The sequence below is a fragment of the Watersipora subatra genome, chromosome 3 (assembly GCF_963576615.1).
Source record: "Watersipora subatra chromosome 3, tzWatSuba1.1, whole genome shotgun sequence".
Classification (NCBI taxonomy): Eukaryota; Metazoa; Bryozoa; class Gymnolaemata; order Cheilostomatida; family Watersiporidae; genus Watersipora; species Watersipora subatra.
This window is the reverse complement of record NC_088710.1, coordinates 62,072,902-62,094,260: the sequence shown is the minus strand read 5'-3', so window position 1 is coordinate 62,094,260 and position 21,359 is coordinate 62,072,902. Positions and strand designations below refer to the sequence as shown.

At 37.4% G+C, this 21,359-nt stretch overlaps 2 protein-coding genes across 3 annotated transcripts in view; both read left to right on the top strand.

Annotated features, from left to right (window-relative positions):
- Positions 1 to 865, top strand: part of LOC137392248 (nephrocystin-3-like) — a 39,394-nt gene extending 38,529 nt beyond the window's left edge. Inside the window, exon 28 of the mRNA XM_068078914.1 lies at positions 313 to 865. Coding sequence (XP_067935015.1) covers positions 313 to 492 — 180 coding nt within the window. The 3' untranslated portion in view covers positions 493 to 865. The remainder of the gene's footprint in view (positions 1 to 312) is intronic.
- A 7,249-nt stretch (positions 866 to 8,114) lies between these two features.
- On the top strand, positions 8,115 to 20,911 carry LOC137392309 (catenin beta-like). 2 transcript variants are annotated; one of them, XM_068078980.1, is made up of 14 exons: positions 8,115 to 8,243; positions 13,404 to 13,496; positions 14,048 to 14,196; positions 15,063 to 15,195; positions 15,391 to 15,632; positions 15,740 to 15,990; positions 16,221 to 16,422; positions 16,787 to 17,035; positions 18,380 to 18,562; positions 18,654 to 18,898; positions 19,256 to 19,463; positions 19,642 to 19,842; positions 19,975 to 20,125; positions 20,315 to 20,911. In XM_068078980.1, exons 2-14 carry the CDS (start codon positions 13,463 to 13,465, stop codon positions 20,440 to 20,442), a joined length of 2,376 nt encoding a protein of 791 aa, XP_067935081.1. In that variant the 5' UTR covers positions 8,115 to 8,243; positions 13,404 to 13,462; the 3' UTR covers positions 20,443 to 20,911. The 2 variants fall into 2 exon arrangements, with proteins under 2 accessions (XP_067935081.1, XP_067935082.1); XM_068078981.1 differs by having other exon boundaries at positions 8,154 to 8,172.
- Positions 20,912 to 21,359: the final 448 nt, after the last annotated feature.

Below are 21,359 nucleotides of genomic sequence, written 5' to 3'. Positions count from 1 at the left end.
AATGTTTACCGACAACAAATACAAAATGTAAAACATGGTATCTGATATTTGGACGGCATTGATCGCTTGACAATAGTTTGTGTCATGAAATTTACTGGAATTTCTGTTATAGATGACATATAAAAGTGATTAAGAACTAAACACTGAGTGGCCAATGACTTGCCATAAATAATACTCATCAAAGCATAAGTTTGATCATAGTTTGCTTTTTCTGGAAAGTTACTATTTCATGATTAATTTAGAGAAGTGCCATTGGCCAGTCTGGACATTAGCTATTGCAAAACATGTCTCAAGCAATGCAGTATTTTTTAGGGAGATTATGAAGCTGCTGCCAAACTCTACAAACGAGCCACCGATATTAAAAGTTCTTCAACTTATAGAAAGGATAAGATTCCTGCATCTCGTACTAGCTCAGTTAACTCAATGCCCATGTCTTCCGGTCCTGTAAAAACACAAAAAATATTTATCGAGGCCCTGGAAAGCCATTCATAAAAAAAGGAAACTGTCATCTCATTATCGTTACATAGCTCATATTGTTCAATCACAATTCACGAGTTAGCTCTTTCATATTAGCACACACTAGAAGATTAGAATAGCAAACATGTTGACTAAATTTTAGCTTTTTTATGTGAACATATTGGGCTCTGCTTTACTTCTGTATTTTTCTATACCCAGGTTTTGTTAAATTTTCTGTTTATATTTTTTCAGCTGCGTTTTTTATATGTGCATGTACAATGCACATGATGCGTATATCAATACGAGGTATTGATAAATTTTTTACCTTGCCCATTGCTCACAGGCTATGGCATTACATTGTATATGCATTTTAAGCTATGTATATTTTGGTAAACTGCAATTTTTGCTCGGTGCTAAGTTACAATGAAAACATTGCAAATAAAATTTTTTGATATCTTTCAGTCAAGCGCTATTGAGTCAATCTCCATGGATATTGGTTTACGACAAAAAATTGTTGATGAATTTATATATATAGCTGCTCTCCTGGATTATTTAAGATTCCTTGCGAGTGGATTTCTGTGGTTTATTGTATGATCTTGAAGCATCATCATACACCGAAACACACCGTGAAACTACAATTTTGTTACAAATTGGGTAAAACATGTCATAAGCAATAATATGATAGTAGAAGGCAAATATTCAGTAATATTTGGTGCTCAATGCTAAGATCTGTAACCCAACAGATCTTTGCTAGCTCACGATTACAGCAATAATTGATACTGATACCTAATCTTAATACGCAAGTAAACTCAAAGACAACAAATGTGGTTAAAATAAACCACCTCTTTCACCCTTCCAGGAGAGAGTTAAAGGTTGACTTGCAACAAAATTCACATTACATTTATTTGGTATCAAAAGATTCGCCATGTTTTACTCTGTTGTGTGGTAGGTACCAAATATGTGGAAATATGATTAAAAGCTCTTAAAAGCTCAAAAACAAAAAGCCGACGTAGATTGGAATCTCTTGATTTCGATGACGTATCCGCGCTGTATGGTTATTGTCTTGTCACGTGATGTTCTCGCGTTAATTGAAAGGCCAATAAAAAGCTCAATATCAAACTTATCGTAGCAATAGTTTATGATAATCACTTCGGGTTTTACCTAAGATCCCGTATCAAATATAGATGCTCGCTACTTTACAGTTTCGGCTTGGCCATTCCGTTCGACTATTCATGTCTGAGTTGCGATCATAAAAAATGTCAAATTCTGAAGAGTTAAGACCCTGGCGTTTCGAGCCTGACGCTCTATCTGAAGAAAATCCTCAACAGAATAAAACCTCCCAGCAAGTAAGCACCGCCACTAGCCAGCTCTTATGTGCCAAGCTAGCTAGTAGTAATAGTTTTAGCTTGAGAGTGATAGAACGAATATCATTATATATGATTTTAATGATGATAATTATCGCTTCAATATTGCGAAAAAATAATTACAGATTTTTCTCGAATGACAACATTAACAATTTTAATATTTAAATCTAGTGCTGCACTGATATACTGTTGGATAACATCGACCTGATGTATTAGCTATGGTTGCATAGACATATCTGTTCATTTCTTTAGGAGCTAATACCACCGGCTAGAGTGGTGTGCCTGCGAGCGTTGTCAAGACATGCCATCTCTTCCTGAATGTTTGTGCTGCCATTATGCTGAGTTTGCGCATTGTCTCCTTCACCGAGGGGAGCATGAATGCCTGCGTATGCATCCTGGTGTAAACGAATTTGTGGCGTCTGCACCCCTTGAGTTGAGGTGGAATAATTACCTGCGATATCATAGTGAGTTGGAAGTTCATTTAATGCCAACAACACCAAGGTTATGCTAATGTGTCAAGCATTATCTACAATTCTTGTGTTACACATTTAATGCATCAGTTGAACACACATATTCTGAACTCGTGGAACACAAGGAGAACTGGTATATTTGGCTTGTACACTTACTACAGTAGAGAGTGTATTAGTTTTATGATTTTATTATATAAAGATCGGGATTATTTTGATGATCAGCAATTATTGTTTTTCAATAGTTGTTTTGGTAGATAATCTATTCCCATTTGGAGAGCCATCGCCAAATGCTCGGAACAGGTTGTGTGCATACCGCAATCTTGTTTTGGTTTATGCCGCAAATCTTGTTTGCAAGTCTGCAAACTCTTCTTCATCATTCGTTGGTGGGAAAAGAGCCCGAATCTTAGACACCAAGCATGCAGGTAGAGGCCGTCGCTCACGGCGACAAATTTGCGGCATAAGCCAAAACACAAGCTTGCAGTATGCACACAACCTTTGTAACAACATCCGTTGTAATGGACCTCACTCTCAGGCCGTGGGAAATTAGATCGGACTGGCATCGCTTGAAGCCTTCCAGCTCCATGGTGTTAGAGCTGGTGGTCTCTGTTGACTGCAATGTAAAGAAAGTTACGACCAACAATTACTTTCACATTATTTGAATGAACTATTTAGCTAGATGAGCAACTTCATGTTTATGTATTGATAACTACTAAAAAATTTGGGTTTTTGTCAGGCTGTGAAGTAAAAACTGTCAAAGTTTTACCTTGACAAGATGGCTGCTGACTATTAAACCGCAGCTCTGATCCATCATAGTGTAGGCTCTGTATAGTGCGCAATGCCCCGGACTATCGCATCTACCGTCACCTGCCAAATCAAGCTCCCAATCGATTGCTGCCATCAATCCCTCGTTATGCAGGGTACACTGCTCAGCAATACACTGTAAAATATTGTAAAACTTCATTATACAAGATTAATTTGTATCATTATCATTAGTCTAAGAATGTAGAATCTTCTTCCCCCTTTTTGTGCTATATTATGATGAATCAGAATTTTGAATTATAATATATTTTGCTTGAAGGATGACATATTTTCATTTCAAAAAAAAATTGTTTCTAAATGTTGTTATTCAATTAGTGTGCCAAGCTTTTACTCACATTTTCCAAGTTTATGAGTAAATATTAACACTCACACCATGTAAGTATTCTCTTTGTTGGTAGAGGCAAACGCTGTGGCTTGGTATTGCGATGTTCAGGAGCGACAGAAAACGGAGGTTCTGCGTAAGGCATCCGCCAGAAAAGAGTGATGCAGCTGCCAGCAGGGGGTTGATGACGTGAGCTCTGTTCACCCTGGCAGTTGTTTCCCAAGTGTACGATCGGTGACAGGAGGCACATGTAACCTTGAACTCTACCCATCCGCCTTCTCGCACCATCGTGAATGAGCAGGGGAGGGCGCAGGTGTGACAGTGAAATAGTCGCTGGAGTGCTGTCACACTTACTATTATTTTCTCCTCTTTGAAGGAGGATTCGGTTCTGAAATCACAACGCAATAGTTGACTTGCAATAAGATTTGTACAACATCATTTCCTGTTATTATATCATATTTGCTTGATCAGAAAAAGAATAAATATATAGCCATGCAATCATGACACAGATTTTACAAAACCCTATCAGAATCCATGATATTGTAAACATAAAATGTGAGTAATAACTCTATGGATATTTTTTATATTTTGTCAAGTTTGGTTTAGTTCAGCTTTATCTTACATGTAATTGGAGAGCGTTTGACGCTGGCCAACATAGCGCTCAAACTCTTCCCAGTCTTCAGTGGTTGGCACAAACTCTTCATCTAATAATAATCAACTAATAATATTAATATGCTATTAACGATGATACCAGAAAATGACAATAACTATTTTATATAACATATCTATAAGTGAGTGGGGTTAAGAAATTTGGCGAAATTAATCGTGAAACAACATTATTTTATCAATTATATATTAAAATATTACGTTTTACAGATAGATATGCAGTATGAATTAGTTTTGTTATTATAATAAGAATAATACACGTAATTAAAAAGATAAAATACTAATAATATAATATTACAATTAAATGACATTAATATTGTTATATTAAATATAGATTAATACAGTACTATTAGGAGAATACTAGATAATAACCCGAGTTACAACTACTAATACAAGTAGTTCATAAAATAAATTACTCACGTGCTTTGGTGATATGTGGAGTATGTAAACAGGTTAGAAAACATGTCGTCTTTGAACTGGCGAAAACAAAGGTAAGAGTAAGCAGACGAATAAATAAAGTTTGTCACATCCAGCTTCACCCAGTTGCTCCACGCCCGGTGAAGGTCTAGTCTTTTCTCAGCTCTTGGCCAAAAAAAGGTGCTTCTCAGTTTGGCTGCTGCACAAACACTAAGTGGCGCGTTAGACATTATGACGAATTGAAATAAACAAGTTTAATATGAGATAGCGTGTTTGCCATTTGCGATAGATCAAACTTGAACTGAAACTAACATTATCTGATCATGTGACTTACAATTCCCGCTATATGGCGCGAAAATTTTCTACAGCATTTTTCAACTATCATAGCGGACCAAAAAGCTCATTATTTTTATCAGAGAATGATATGCAATCGTTCAAGCTAAGCTTAAAAAATTAAACATATTTTTATGCTATGTTTTGAGATATCAGTGCTCAAAGTTGCAGCATTACGATGCCGATAAAATAGACGCGTAAGAACAATAGACATGGTTTTTATCGCAAGCGTGAAGTATATTTGTGAAAATAGTTCGACGAATGAGGATGCATGAAAGTGTAAACATAAACTATCTCGCACACATTTTAGCCGTTTTAGCACACATACGTCACAATTTAGCCGTTTTGGAAAACGAATCCAAACTAGGGCGGTCTCGTGTGGCTGCGATTTTCTGTTCGTTTTTGAGCTTTTAAGAGCTTGTAATCCCATTCCCACATATTTGGCACTTACAACACAATAGAGTAAGACATGGCGAATCTTTTGATACCAAATAACTGTAATGTGAATTTTGTTGCAAGTCAACCTTTAAGAATAGTACGTACATATATGAACTGTTGGCTATATCATGTCGACTAAGCTTATGTCGATATAATGATATCAAATGCAGGAGGTACCAGAATTCGAACCTTGCTGGCTAAAGTTCTGAGACAGAATGCTTGCATGGCAAAGTGGTGATTGTTAGAGCAAAATATAAGTTAAAAATTAAGTCAATTATGAAAGGATCATTGGGCTGTTTATTTTGACAACCCAAGGCAGCTTCCTTGAGTATCTGAGGATGGGTGGTAAAATTGGCATCGTCCTGAGACGAAATAGTTTTAAAAAGTTAAATATTAATTAAGAATTGATTGGAGGTTATGTGTATGGTTGATGATTGTATCAGTAGCGAGGTAAACAAACTAGTCGGAAATCGATTTATGAATTTTTATTATTATTATTTCAAGAAACACTACATGGTATATTAGGCAAATGTATGCTGACTGATTGTGGAGCCAAGAAATTTCTTAAACCAATTTCTATATGGGTCTGTTATAAAAATGTTAAACAGGAAATCGCCTTTGTCCATGGTCTCATGTACCACAGTTACTGTATTCATCATACCTTGGGTTAGTAAATTGTTACGATTATGCGTAACCTATGACATATTGCTGTTGTTCACACTATTATAACACACGTTATTAGTACCAGTGCCTAAACACACGATTAGATGCCGGCATTCGTGTTGAATATTGCGACTCCGCAAGGGTCTAGGCATACACTAACCTTGTCCAAGTTTAAAGAGTGTCTTTCACGACTTACTAGCAATGTGAGTTTGTTAATCTTAACATTAGCAAACTACTTGCAGAGTATGTTATAAACAGCAAATGTAAAGTAATCCGACTGTTCTGTTCTTTGGATTTGTCCTACTTATGTTTAGACTAATTTGTATTTGATACAAAGTCGTGTTCTTCTACTTCTTTAGAAATATCGGATGGTGCTTCTACGACACATCATCGCTGATAATTAAAATGCTCAAAAAACTCAAATTCTTAGAGTTATTCATATCTAAACAACTCCCTCTCTCCGAACTACTAACTAGTTCATAACTAATACAAAAATAATAGAAATCAGTCGTGCATGAAACCTACATGTAATTAGATGAGCTCAACCAAGTTGCAACTTAGTCTGGTCATGAAGCTACAAAAACTTGTTTCGGGAAACTCAAATGTAATTTGAATGGTAGTTTATAATAAATCCCCAACTTCTATCATTGTTACTAATGATTAAATGATTTCATGACTGCAATTAACATAGGCAGCTATATGAACGAAGTTGCTAATACTTACAAAAAAAACTAATGCAGTCTAGAATACCCAGAAAAACAATTCCAAAGACTAATTCATCAGTGGCAGCTTCATTATAATGTTCGTGGCTGTACAGTACCACTTAGTTGCTCACGACCATAAAAACCCATATAACATAGCATAATCATAAAGGCTAATACAACAATCAATAAAATACTAAGAACAGCATTAGAATAAATCTCTTTCTGTGATGTCATCAGGGATAAACCCTTACAAATATCCTGATAGACAACAAGCCGTCCACACTTTGTACAGATTTCAGATATCTGGGTATCACCGTATCCAGCAATGCCTGAGTTGATGAAGAACTTAGTCATAGAATTGGAACTGCCAGTGCCTCTTTTTGAAAACTTCATAATCATTTGTGGAGGAACAAGCATGAAATCATATAAGATAGGTGTAAGGTACACAGAGCTGTAAGCCTAACAGCCCTATTATAAAAAGCTAAGACCTGGACAGTGTACCAAATACAAGTGAAGGGACTGCACGCAGTCATGATGAGACAACTTTGCAGCATAATGAGTCTCACTTGGAAAGATAAGGTCAAGAACACAAAAATCCTAAAATGGGCTAGAATACTATTCATGGTTGACATCCTGATGAAAAAACGCTTTAAGGTTGACTTGCAACAAAATTCCCATTACAGTTATTTGGTATCAAAAGATTCACCATGTCTTACTCTGCTGTGTTGCAGGTGCAAAATATGTGGAAATTTGATTGCAAGCTCTTAAAAGCTCAAAAACGAACAGTTAATCGCAGCCAACACGAAAATGTCGTAGGTTTATTATTATCTAAATGACGTACTCAGACATTTTGGTTATTGTTTTGACACATTAAAGCTAGGACGTGTGCATAGTCCGAGTCATGAACAATTACCAAGACGATTATTATGTTCAAAGTTCTACGAAATAATGAGATGAAGTCTTTCTTCTCATCGTCGCTTATCGCAACGCTCGGAGTACCCGTGGTATAAGCCTATTCCAGAAGGGTAAACGCGTTTACGAACAAACGCTATAGCATGCACAACATTACATATCAAACTTAACATGTCAAAAACTGCATAAATCATGTTAAAAATTACAACTATGTACAGTGTATACTATAATATAGAACTATACTTTATACGAACGTAGTAAAAAAGTATACAAGTACTATACATACATGTGCGCACATGTAATCGCACCAAAATAATAATTCTTGCGCATGCGATCCGCCTGTCATGCTTTTGTATTAGTGCGCAAAATCATTTGTTTTAGTTTTGAAGTATTTTGCTATGAGAGTTTTATTAACAGGTTTAAAATTATCTTCTTTTTCTGTGAAATATTTTTAGGGCACATAAAAGAAAAATTGGCGATAACAAAATACTTTGTTTGCGGTGGCTCTATTATTACTCGACACACGTCTTTCTTGTTGTTTATCGCAACGCACGCCATCTTGCGAGAAATCTAGCCGTAAGCACAAAAGAAGTCAAATGGTCGTAACGGTTAGTGAATGAGCTTCATTTTCGATTATCCTTATTGTTCTGAGTTTTTCGACAAATTTCCCCATTAAAAGGTGAGGTTTTAATATATAATAGATATGTAATGTGCCACGATTGCGTTTATTATGAATGACGATAATTACCTCTAGAATATACATGTATTTTCGTTCGGCCTATCATACTACGGAAACGAAATCAGACTTTTGCAGCACTGTTAAAGGCTTGAAAAAAGACAAATCACCTAAGCAGTATACTCAAAATAAAATATAACAAAACGCATAGTAATATTAAAGTATCATTTCTCACGGCCTTTGCGTTGATATTAAACATTAGTTTAGGTTCAATATCAAGGCAAATATGCTCTAGTTACGATCAGTCTCTGTTCTCTTTATTAAATGTTACGCTTGCAACTGTAAATCTACGTTAAATTGTTCCGGTGAACAGGCTCATTTTTTGGACAACATTTTTAAGGTTAGACATAAAATCTGGGATGTTATTTTGTTGATGATAGCCTTATATCAAAGAACACAGCTTTTTCTTTTATTATGATCAACTATGGAGAAGTATGTGATATGAGGCCTGTATTCTGTATTTTTGTTAATAGTTGCTGGCAAATAGGTGTTTGAAACCAGTTCAGTTGTAATTTAAAATCTATTGAAATCAATCCAGTCCTAATCTTTGGATGCTACTGTAGCATCTAAGCACGGAATCTAAAGACAGCATAACTTCTATGAGCCGGAAACTGATTAAAATTTAAGTAAATCTTTCATGCGTAGGCTATAAGTATTTCAGCAAATGTGTAATAACGAAAAAAACAGTTAATAAGTCCTTGTCACATAATTTTAAGCTCTTCCAACGGTAGTTGACAAAATAGAATGCATAGCTAATTGTTGTAGGCCTATTAATTGCAGTAGAAGAATTGTTATCTGAAATACACGATGAATTTGAACTTTTAATCATTTCTGCTGACCCTTTTCTGACTTCCAGTATTCTCAAAATGACTGAAAACATTTTCGCTGCAAATCTGTACTTGTTCAGAATTCATGAAACTTAGTTGGTAAATAAGCATAATATGTTTACAAAATTTCTATAAACTTGATATATTCACAGTATAAATATATTTATATTGCCTATGAAGCAGTTTTAGACAGGATGAGTATTTAATTAGTAGTGGTAAAAGAAATGGATCACAGCAAAATAGCGCATATTTAATAGTGATGTTGCAAATGCTTTTTAAATATTTATCAACACTCTCAAAACCTCTCGACAACTCGCTTAACCAAAGTTCCAACACACTATAAATTTCTATACATCTATGAAATATTAAAAGAAAATGCTATATTACTTGGAGATTGCTTTCTCACCAATAGAAAAAATGATGTCTTGCAAAATTCTCTGATCCGAAACCGTTCGTTTCTATAAAAAAGACATATTTTTGTATGGTGTTTTATGTGTAACATTGTGGCAATGTTTTGTAGTTCAACTTCGAAACCTTTCTGTATGTGAGCCCTCATTGCTTTTACTTTCAGAACGTTTCTGCTATCGATAATCATATTTCGAATGGTACAAATTTATTTGTTAGTCGATCTTACATTTTTTAGAGCTCCACTTCCGGCTTGTTTTATATTCATACTAGTTGAATACTCGACGTTGTATAGCTAATAAAAAGTTTTTGCACGAAAGATGTATTTTTAATCAACTTATACATCATTTGCCATTCTAACTTTTGAATGAAAGTGTTTGTTTATTTCTGTGTGTGCTGTAAGTTTAATTATGTTTATGCTATGTAGACATATATTTATAGCATTTAGGGAAGTCTGGGCTCATTTTTTTTATTACTTCACGCTTCAGCACATTGCTAGCTGAAGCGTGAAGTGTGCATATTTTAATGAATTGCTGTTGAAAATTGGCTGGTGTAATAAGCATGCCCGCAATTATTCCGTAGTATGTCAAGGTGGCCATGCGGTGTAGTAGTTAATGTGACTGTCTGCAAAACCGATGTTTCCGAGTTAAATTATAGTACGAAGCAGCTTTACGCACGCACTTATCGCTATAACTGGACATGTGACAGACCAACAAACAAACAAACGCTTGGATTTATATTTATACTAGCTGTGCCACCCAGCGTTGCCAGGGTAATGGAAAAGTCTTGTGACAGAAAATTGACATTGACATATAACAACATTTGCCATTCTAACTTTCAAACTACATATCATGAGAAAAGTGTTTTGTCTTATAAACAATGAGAAGTAGTGAGAGTTGCTCGCTATCAGCCAGTTTAATAATGTGAGCGGACAGCTTCTCGACATGCTATGACCCGCGTCATACGCAAAGCAGTTATGTATTTGCTCTCATATAATGACTATATTGGCAAGCTAGCAATTCGATTTCTGTAGTCTAGTGGGTAAGGCGTCAGACTTGTGAACGATAGGGTCCGAGATTGAATCTTCTTCGGTACGAAATATTTCTTCCAAGATTTTAAGATCTATAGCCGGACAATCGTTCCTACAAACTTTGAGAAATATATGTATAGATACATGAATATATATATATATCAACTAGACAAATGCCTGGTATTGCACCGTAATAAAATAATTACCCAATGAATTTGTGTAACTTACCTCACAAACTAGCAGTCTAAATTTTTAGTAGTGCAATAGCTGTTTGGAGCTAGCTTAATTATTGGTCCGCACAAAGATCAAATGTACTAGTTAATAACCCCAAATGTGACTATTTTAACTGATTTAATGAATGTCATCACAATCACTCATCGTTATGGCCAGTTGAACTACCGTAGTGTAGTGATTTCTGTAGATCGCTAGTTTGCAGACCTAGAGGTTCCGAGATCAAGCTCTCTGCGAAGCAGATTTTTAGATCTAGATTTGCTAGATTTTTTCATTGCTAGATTTTAATCACTATAACTGGACTCATGGATGACAGACCAACAAACGAAAGACAGACATTGTGGTTTATATACAAAGATAACGTTGTATAACTCTGCGTTAATTTATTCTAGCTTTTCTAAACTGTTTTCATGTTATCTTAACACGTTTAACAGCGAAATAAAACGGCTAACCCTCGTGAAATAGGCACTAGAGTCCAGACAGTTGTATTTTTATTTCAAAAAAACAAGTGTTATGTATTCAGCATCATCTGGTTGGTTATAAGGTTACCCAAGACGGATACTATTGGTCATATTTTGTTGTTAATATGCTTCTAGTGATATATTGTTAATTTGGGCTAGATAGATCGAGTAATAACAGAGCAAGAGCCAAAACAAAATGCCGCTTGTAGAATTTGGCGCAATGAGTAATATGGCAGTCAAAGGGTTAAATCATCCATATTGGATTTTACAGATTATTATAATTATTACTGGCTCACAGTATTTAAATGTTGCAGTAGTAGTAAAGATTGTCCCAATGATAAGCACACTTTTAAACTTATTGTGCAATACTTTCACGAAGTTAAAGATTGGTTCCTCGCTCATAGGTTAGGTCGCTGTCGCTGTAATCATCTCAGATAAACTGTCTCCTAAACAATTCAGTGCAAGTCATACTGGTCAGGCTGCTTAATAACATTCATTATTTTTAAAGTTGCATGCAGTTACTCACTGAAAAGTTGGTCTTTAGGTTAATAAAAAAGTTTAGATCTAGTTTGTATTTACCACATGCAATGCAATCATACCTCGACATACGAGTGCCCCAATGTACGAGAAATATGAGATACGAGGAAAGCTCCGAGCAAATTTTTGCTCTGAGATACCAAAAGATTTTGAGATACGAGACGGTTCTAAATATGCAGCTGCTAGTTGCCCGAGGATGTGAGAGGCCACTTACGCTAACAACATTGATTGGATCAGTTTGACAAAGTTTTAAAAGATCGGCTAAAAGTGAATGAGCCAAGCCGAAAAAAGATAGCAAAAGAGTTAAAATCACAACAAAATTAAGTTTAGTGTATAATTAAAACTTATTTCTTAAATGTGTCTTAGCAAACTAAATTCATTGAACTTAAATTTAAAGCTCATGTTAGCGTCGCAGTGTAGCGTACCGAACGTCTTGTCACCAAGTTTCACACTACATCAACCACTACCGTCTGTATGGATGTAAGAACTCCGTACTGTACATAATGTTGAATTGCATTTTTATTTCAGAAATTCACAAAAAATCAGAAATTTTATTTCAGATCATGACCAGTAGATCGGGATTTGGTTCTTTATGAATCTAGGTGGTGAATTAAAACAATTAAAAACAGTGAGTTTGGAACATATTAGTTTGTCTTTAGGTACTTTATATAGGAGACATTGCTTTGAGACACGAGAGAATTGACATATGAACTTGGTCCCAGAACGTATCAAGCTTGTATGTCGAGGTATGACTCTAGTTGTTTTCAAGATATTCAAACAGTTCTTAAATTCATCTTTTAAGCAGAGCCATTACCAAGCATTACCTTCATAATAGGCCTACTAGCTAATCATAAATATCTCCTTTATCAGCTAATAAGTAACCATGTCATGAATTGTTTTTATCAAGCAAGCTATGCAATCATGTTGTATTTGCATAGTTCTTATTTTTTCATCACTTACATTTTTATCTAGAAGGTTCACTCTCCTCTCGTTCACTCTTTTCCATATTTTCACCGTGTTACTAAAGCTTGTGTTTGACATGTATTTCAACTCAACAAAGTTTTGGCTAAATTAACAATAGTTGTATAGAGTGAAGATCAATCTTGCCATTTGTGTAATGCAACTTGTGAGTGTGATCTCATGATACATTGATATCAACTAGGAAACCATCCATGCAAACTAATTATGATTTTATGTAGTCCTGAACTGTTTTGTGTTATCAAAATGTCTAGCGCATTTCATTGTTCAAACAGCTAAGTCTTCTCAGATTTCATGTTTTGTTAACCAGCTTGGTGTCAAGTATTTCATTGTTTGTTGAGAACTTGAAAGCTACACCCGGGTCATAATCATCAATGCCATGTCAACGAGCCAATAAAAGCTTGCCTTGGATACAGTTCCAAGCTTTTATCATAATTCGCTGGCGATTGAAAGGTGACATCTTTGTGTCACTGATTGCTTATGCTAATCTTCGTTTCGCGCGGCTGCTTTCGACATTACAGAAGGATATAGTCTCCACACATACCTGTCTTTAGTATCAGTGTCATTGCTTATCACTAGCTCAGCACGAGCTATATGAATAATACATGTTTGAGCTATGATTGTTACTTTTTAGTGGACTGTTTTGGAACGCTAAGGGCTTTAGTAAAGACAGCTACTGCTTAGCAGTTCGCCATGTCGTTTACTGGGCAAGGTCATCACGCGGCTGGTAAGTTATGACAATGCTTTAGATAAGTATTTTGTCGTGTTCTCTGGATGGAAAATCTATAACGGTTAATCCGTTTTCTGTTCAAACTCCAGATGCTTAAGAAAGCAGTTTGGTGATAGATAACATATAGCTTGTCATTACCAGCATTTAGTCTACTTGTCTATCATCTGCGCTTCTGCTCTAAAATCAATTCTCTTTTGTTTTGAGACTCCTCCTGGTCGTTGTGTTAATAGAGTTTTGATTTTCTCTAAATAAACCATTCACTGGCTGAGAAGAGGTTGACACTTGGACTTGTCTTGTTTTTCATTGGTTCATTGTGTTTATGCTAAGCTTTATCATTTGTCTCCAAATTATTGATTGATATAAGTTTGAACAGCAGCTGCTCGTATGCCTGGGTAGATATGCAAGCACCTGTCAGCACTTTTGCTACTGTCAGCCTACTGTATTACATTTAGCTATGACTCATGTATATGTATAACAAAGACATCTTGCTGACCCTAGTTGAGCCTGCTCTTTTGTCATTATCTTCCATTTTGATGCTTTGCTTTTAGTTTCATCCAACAGCTACATGGACATTTCGGAGAGTAATGGCGCAGCTCCAATGCAGGCTATGGATCAGCAGAAGCTCAATCAGACAATGATGTGGCAGCAAAACCAATACATGGGTGATTCTGGCATCCAGTCTAGTGTAACCACTCGGGTAGGTTCTATAGTCCTAAAGTTCTGCGCGCACCTAGGTAAACATAATCAATCCTGACATGTTGAAAACTAATTTAGAGCACAAACTCTGACACTAAATAGACTATGTTGAGCTAAGTATGGGATGATATGTTGCTATGGAAAAAGTTAATTAGAACTGCATGAACACTGACTGGTCCAACAATTCTCGTCTTGCAATATAATTATCCTTGTTGTAAATACTTCGGCTGACAGTGGAACCTCTTGTGTCTTGTAATCTTGTGTAAGCAGTGTCAAGTTGGCAGCTAGTGCTGGCAGCATATACACAATACTAATGACCTTGCTATAGCCTTTCTGTATCCAGCTAGCCTTATGCCAGCTACTTTGACTCGAGCAATCGTGTCAAGTGATTAGCTAATGAATTGAAGGGAATTCCAGTTGGACTTAGTTTTGATAGATAGGCTGGCTTTTAGTGTCAGTGTCAGGCTGTTTGTTAGTACTTGGAGGCCTCTAGAATTATTCTCCCTTCTCATCCCATAACTCAAGACTCCATTACCAAAGAGCTATGTTATACAGATGCTCTTGGCATGTTAATCAGTCAGTCGCAGCAGTGTTTGATATTCGTGCCACAATCGCATTGCTGTTGCGCGACGCATTTGGCAAACCTGTTTACGCTTCAGGTTTGCTATGTGTTGAAAAGGGTTTTCAAAGTACAATTCGCTATGTCATCATGCTGAAGTCATCACCAAATGGGATTTTAGGCTATTTGCCATGGTGGTCTACAGCTCTCATATCTGGGCTTTCGGTGAGGCTACGTTTATGTGGCATTAGTCAAGTCTAAACAAGATGGTAATGCTGATAGCCTCATTTAATTTCATGGGCTTGTAGGCGCCTTCCTTGAGTGGAAAGAGCCAACATGATGAGATGGAAGAGCAAGCTATGTACGGAGATGTGTATGGTCAACCACAACAAACACCTCCAGCCCGGGCGACTGGAGGCTATACACAAGAGCAAGTAGATGGTAATAGCAACTTAGCGTCCACATTTCTCCTCACACTTGTTTACTTGCTATGTTTACTGTTGTATCAGTCAGCTTCCTAGTGCAGCTTTTTAGTGCAGCTAAGACCATGACAACATGCACATGCCATGCGCATACTTATGGTTTATGCTATTGTCAGTTGCTCTCAATGCTAAAACTATTACGATGTATTTTCAGAGATGAACCAACGGATGAATCAGACTCGGCCCCAGAGAGTCCGAGATGCCATGTTTCCCGAGACACTGGATGAAGGCATGCAAGTGCCACAGACAGCCATCCATCCAGGCGCCGAGACTGCTGTGCAGCGATTAAGTGAGCCTTCACAGATGCTAAAATCGGCTGTTGTCAACCTCATCAACTACCAGGATGATGCTGACCTGGCTACCAAAGCCATACCTGAACTCATCAAACTCTTACAGGTAGGGACAACGTTGTGTTGATTCTGACGCTATGTGAGAACTGGACAACTTGTCACAGCGATACGCTCTCCCCATTATCTATCCTGTTTATTATGAATGGTTTACAGGATGAGGACCAGGTAGTGATAAGTCAGGCAGCTATGATGGTTCATCAACTCTCCAAAAAAGAGGCTTCAAGACATGCAATTATGAACTCCCCACAGATGATTGCTGCCCTTGTACGTGCTGTGACCAACTCGAATGATGTCGAGACGCTGCGATCTGTTGGTGGTACGCTGCATAATCTCAGTCACCACCGCCAGGGTCTCATGACTCTTTTCAAGTCTGGTGGAATCCCGGCACTCGTCCGTCTTCTCGGGTTAGTCTATGCGCTTATCAGCCCATCCCTTTTTTCAGAAATCCACTAATGAAACATTTTAGAATTATTCCATTTTCCAAAAAATCTATTTTTTGCCATCTTATATGTTGTATATATATGAACTATATTATATAATACATATATATCTATTATATGTTTTTGTCATGATTTTAACACCCTTCACGTCGACCCAATGGGTTGGTGATATAATGACTGGTTGTATTCTGTAGGTCACCTGTGGAATCTATACTCTTTTATGCTATAACAACTCTTCACAACCTCCTGCTCCACCAGGAGGGATCAAAGCAAGCCATTCGTATAGCTGGAGGCCTACAAAAAATGGTGGCTCTTCTTCAACGGAACAATGTAAAGTTTTTGGCCATCGTCACAGACTGCCTCCAGATATTGGCATATGGAAACCAAGAAAGCAAGGTACACTTTTTATCAGCAGTGTTGTCATTTAGATTTTTCCTCAGTGATTATTATCTGGAATTGTTTAATTGCATTTGCATACCTTATATATATATATATATATATATATATACATGTATATATGCAAATCTTGATATCTTTAGCTGTGGTCTTTGAATCATAACATTGATAGTCAATTTGTTATTCTGACTGCCGGCATTCATTTGTTTGTAATTACTTTAGCATAAACTACCCAGTGGTAACGTTCAATAAATGCTCTTCCCCACTGTCTAATAACGCCCCACTGGCAATTTTATTCTATATGTGCGTATATATATATATCTATATATGCATGCTTCAATAACTATAATGTGATTATTTACAGCTTATAATTTTGGCCAGTGGTGGTCCCGCCGAATTGGTGAGAGTGATGAGGACTTACGCCTATGAAAAGCTGCTCTGGACAACTTCGAGGGTTCTGAAAGTTCTCTCTGTCTGTCAGAGCAATAAGCCAGCCATTGTGGAGGCTGGGGGTCTTCAGGCTTTAGCCGCACACCTTGGGCACCAGAGTGGGCGTCTCGTACAAAATTGTCTCTGGACTTTGCGAAACTTGTCTGACTCTGCCAACAAAGTGGTAGGCCATGTTACTTTCATCTTGTCTGTTGCCATTGAAAACGTTCTTGTTGACTGTCTGATGTATGCTAGCGGTGTTTTGCTAACCCACTTGAGGATTGACCGCTGACATTCTCCCTTCATGAAATTATTATTAATTAGTGAGCTAACCGTCCACATTCCGTGACCTTTGTTTTTGCTCAGCTCTATTGTTGCTTGACTGGGTCAAGAGTGTTAAACCATAACTGTCACGAACAACTTTTATTGTATTTACTAGGTAAATCAGACACGCTGATTCTGATTTTGTACTCAAAATAAAGATTAGTCCACTAACCTTCAAAGTCATTTAGGCTTTTTTAAAGCGTTTCAATATCCGTTTCGAAAACAACACAATCGGCATTACAAGCTCCGCCTATAAATATGTGACGAAACCTAGCTTTTTCAGAAACGGAAGTTAGGAAAGTTTAGTCCGATTTAGAATAATAGAGATGGGTGTCTTAAAACCCATTATTATCTAAATCCAGCCTGTAAAATAATTTCAGTTTTTTATGAAAGGGATATAAACTATTTAAAATTGCTTGCAGCTTGTTACATGACGTTTAAATGGGCTGGACGCCGAGAAAAATGAGCTCAAAAAGCGCGGTTTTATCACGAGCTAGCGTTGTTATCGCGCTTTTTAAATATGCAATGCTAAATAGCTTATCTACCTTTCAGAAAAGACTGATATTATTTTTAAAGCTGGATTTAGATATTAATAGATTTTAAAACAGCCATCTCTATTATTCTAAATCGGTCTAAACATCTCTACGTAACTTCTGTTCCTAAAAAGCTAGGTTACGTCAAATATTTATGGGCGGAGCTTGTTATGCCGATCGTGTTGTTTTCGAGACCGATATTAAAACGCTATAAAAAATCCTTTATTACTCTAAAAGTTAGTGGCCTAATCTTTATTTTGATTACAAAATCGGAATCAGCATGTCTGATTTACCTAGTAAATACAATAAAAGTTGTTCGTGGCAGTTATGGTTTAAGGTGTAATTATTTGGAAACGTCTTGCATCTGAGGGTGGGAGGACATGTACATACATGTATGGTGGCTCACAGCTACAAATGGAATACTATAGATGTATCAATCAACCTCTAGTAATGTCATGCCAGATTAGCCTGTCAGATATTCCTAGTGTGAGTCACGCTTGGCAAGGGAGTGGCGAGCCCTATTAGAGCCTGCGTGAGAGCAAATGACATGTCAGCAATTAAAGATATTGCTTTGACACTTGCATTTGTATGACAACAGCTGTTAGTGCCAAGACAGATGTTGACCAATGTAGGTCCATGCGCATTCTTTGCTGCACTTTTAATTTCCTTAGGCCACCCAAGAGGGTTTTGATGGCCTCCTCCATGTGCTTGTTGGACTCTTGGGCCAGAGTGACATGAACATCGTTACATGCGCCACTGGCATTCTTTCTAACCTCACCTGCAACAACCAAAGAAACAAAATCATCACCTGCCAGGCTGGTGGGATTGAGGCTCTTGTCCAGACTATTCTACAGGTAAGGCTGCTGCTTATCTTGAAAGATCAAACACAAGTAATCGGATCACGTACCTGCTGACTTTGCTACAAACATGTTTTCCGTTTATTAGGCAGGGGAAAGAGAGGATATTACTGAACCCGCTGTCTGCGCTCTCAGGCATCTCACATCGCGTCATCCCGAGGCTGAGAATGCACAAAATGCTGTTCGGGCTCATTATGGGCTGCCAGTTTTGGTCAAGTTGCTGCATCCACCCAGTCGTTGGCCGTTGATCAAGGCTGTCGTTGGTCTGCTTAGAAACCTAGCCCTTTCGCCGTCCAATCACGCTCCTCTTAGGGAGCACGGAGCCCTGCCAAGGTTACTGTTCCATCATATCTACCACAAGTCTCTGATATTAATGTTTCTAACTATGGAATAAAATGTCATATTTGTCACAGTTCTTTGGCTGCTCATGTCTATTCTCAACTGCAGCTTAGCTTTTGCATTAACATTTAATGGACTATTGCATGCAATACAATTAACTATTGTATTGCATGCAATAGTCATTGCACAACTGTCAGTCACTGCAGTCAAACAACTGTCCTGACTGATGTATTTCATGCTAGATTGCAGCTGTCATTTACAAGAGGCAGAATGGTTTGATGCTGTCGCAAAATATTTTGGTGTTTTCCTTCACTGTACTTTCCTAACCGCTTTTATTTTTGTCTCATACAGGATTGTACAGTTGTTGGTACGAGCGCATCAGGATACACAGCGACAACGGGCATCATCAGCCTCCAATGGAAGCAGCGGCAGCGTTGTGGATGGAGTAAGGATGGAGGAGATAGTTGACGGCACAGTCGGAGCTTTACACATTCTGGCTAGAGAGGTGCAGAACCGAGCGGTTATCCGAGGCCTTAACTGCATTCCTCTTTTTGTGCAGGTCAGTTTTCTAATCGGTTACTTGTCACAAGCTTTTTACTGGCTAAATGCTAAGTACTTCATCAGTTATTTATTACTGGTGTTGCTCATTGCAAAATCTTTAGAAGGTTGTATTAATTCATTTCGAGAATAGCGATGGCTCATCCTGTGGTGGTAAAACTGTATTGTTCGTTCTGCAGTTACTATATTCTACGATTGAAAGCATTCAGAGGGTAGCTGCTGGAGTGTTGTGTGAGCTCGCTGCTGACAAGGAGGGAGCTGAAATTATTGAACAGGAGGGCGCAACTGCTCCACTCACCGAGCTCCTCCACTCTCGTAATGAAGGCGTCGCAACATACGCTGCTGCAGTCCTCTTCCGAATGAGTGAAGACAAACCACAAGTAAGCAGTAGCTTTTAATTGTTCATCGGTTACCAGCTGTTCTCTTCATTGAAGTTTTATTAAAAAACATATAATAATAGCTAAGCGTTGCTCGTGAACTTGTTGGTTAAATTGGTTGTTTGCTTCTGACAGGACTACAAAAAAAGACTCAGTGTTGAGTTATCCTCCAGTCTGTTTCGCGGAGACCCTCTAAATTGGAATGAGCCTGGCACTGGAGCAGGTGTAAACCAAGAGGATCCATATGCCATGTACCACCAGCAAGGCACCCCTCAACCTCGGCCAGGTAAACTCAATTTCGCACCTTAGTTATTAGCATTGTGAAAGGCAAGTTTCAACTTAAGTGGGTATTGCAGACTTTTTCATAGTGAAACATAAATGTGAGCTGTTTTGTGTAAGTTTGTGTGTTTTGGGTGTTTCAAAGTTTACTTTTCACTTGTCGAATTTTCTTCACTTTGCTAGTTCTCATTTGCAGCCTACATGCAGAACGACATGTCAGCTTTGGATAATGCCCTCCCTGACATGGGCACACACACCGATTTCTCATTCGAACCGCAAGAATCATCCGCACCCATCGCCAATTGGTTTGACACTGACCTGTAAATACTTTGGCTACTCATAGTCATATATGGCCACCTGCTTTATCCTGTGGAAGACTCGTTTCATTTTAGTATTCTCTATCTCACTACGCTAATACTAACCAATTACGTCTTATTTCCAGTTTGTATCTAGGTCAAACTATGTATTATAGTACCTTTTTGAAAATTTATTTGTGTGTAGTTTATCTATAATTTGTTATTTGCATGTAACTATGGGCATCAATGTTCTTGCACTCAAATATGTATTACATAACATTTAAGACATATTTTATACCATGAAATACTATCTATTCAATTTTCACATTGATATTCTCATTTACTATTTGTGTTGCAGTATTTTTTGTCATGTCTTTTGACAAAATAGCCTCAGTGTTGTCTTAGTAGGCGTAGATCTTTATAAAATCATGAGCTGTCTTTATTTAGTATCACAACCTATGTGGTCATATGATACAATACACTGATCTTTGTTCAAAGCCTCATGCTCTAATGCCGTCTCGCACAAAACTTGCATTTCCACAAGTTTATAACCTTTCCTACATTTTAAGCTGTATAGGACAATCTGGTCACTCGTCCTACCAATAGATAGGCTACAGTGATGGCTACTCTGGTTCCCAGACTTGCCAGTCATCTGTCTGAATGCAGTAACAGGATAACTCATGCGCTAGTAATTGGGAATCTTCAATTCTACTAGGTAATCCATTGCGATGCTCACAAGACTACCCTTGAGAAAAAAGAGATAGCAACAGCTTTCACCTTAATTGTTTCATGAAAAAGTCATGATGCATTTTAACTTATGGTTAACAAATAATAAGGTAAATTTCTTTTCTATTACTAGTTTGCAGCCTCCTATAAAATAAATCCTTACTATCTTTCAATTGCAGCAGCACTACATAATAAGAGTTTTTCTGCAATAGTTTAGCC

Bases quoted from the DNA above. Each gene is read 5' to 3' on its own strand.
- LOC137392309 (XM_068078980.1), top strand. From the start codon at position 13,463: ATGTCGTTTACTGGGCAAGGTCATCACGCGGCTG. The intron at 13,497-14,047 runs GTAAGTTATGAC...CTTTGCTTTTAG, and splicing joins GCAAGGTCATCACGCGGCTG to TTTCATCCAACAGCTACATG. The intron at 17,036-18,379 runs GTAGGCCATGTT...TAATTTCCTTAG, and splicing joins CTGACTCTGCCAACAAAGTG to GCCACCCAAGAGGGTTTTGA.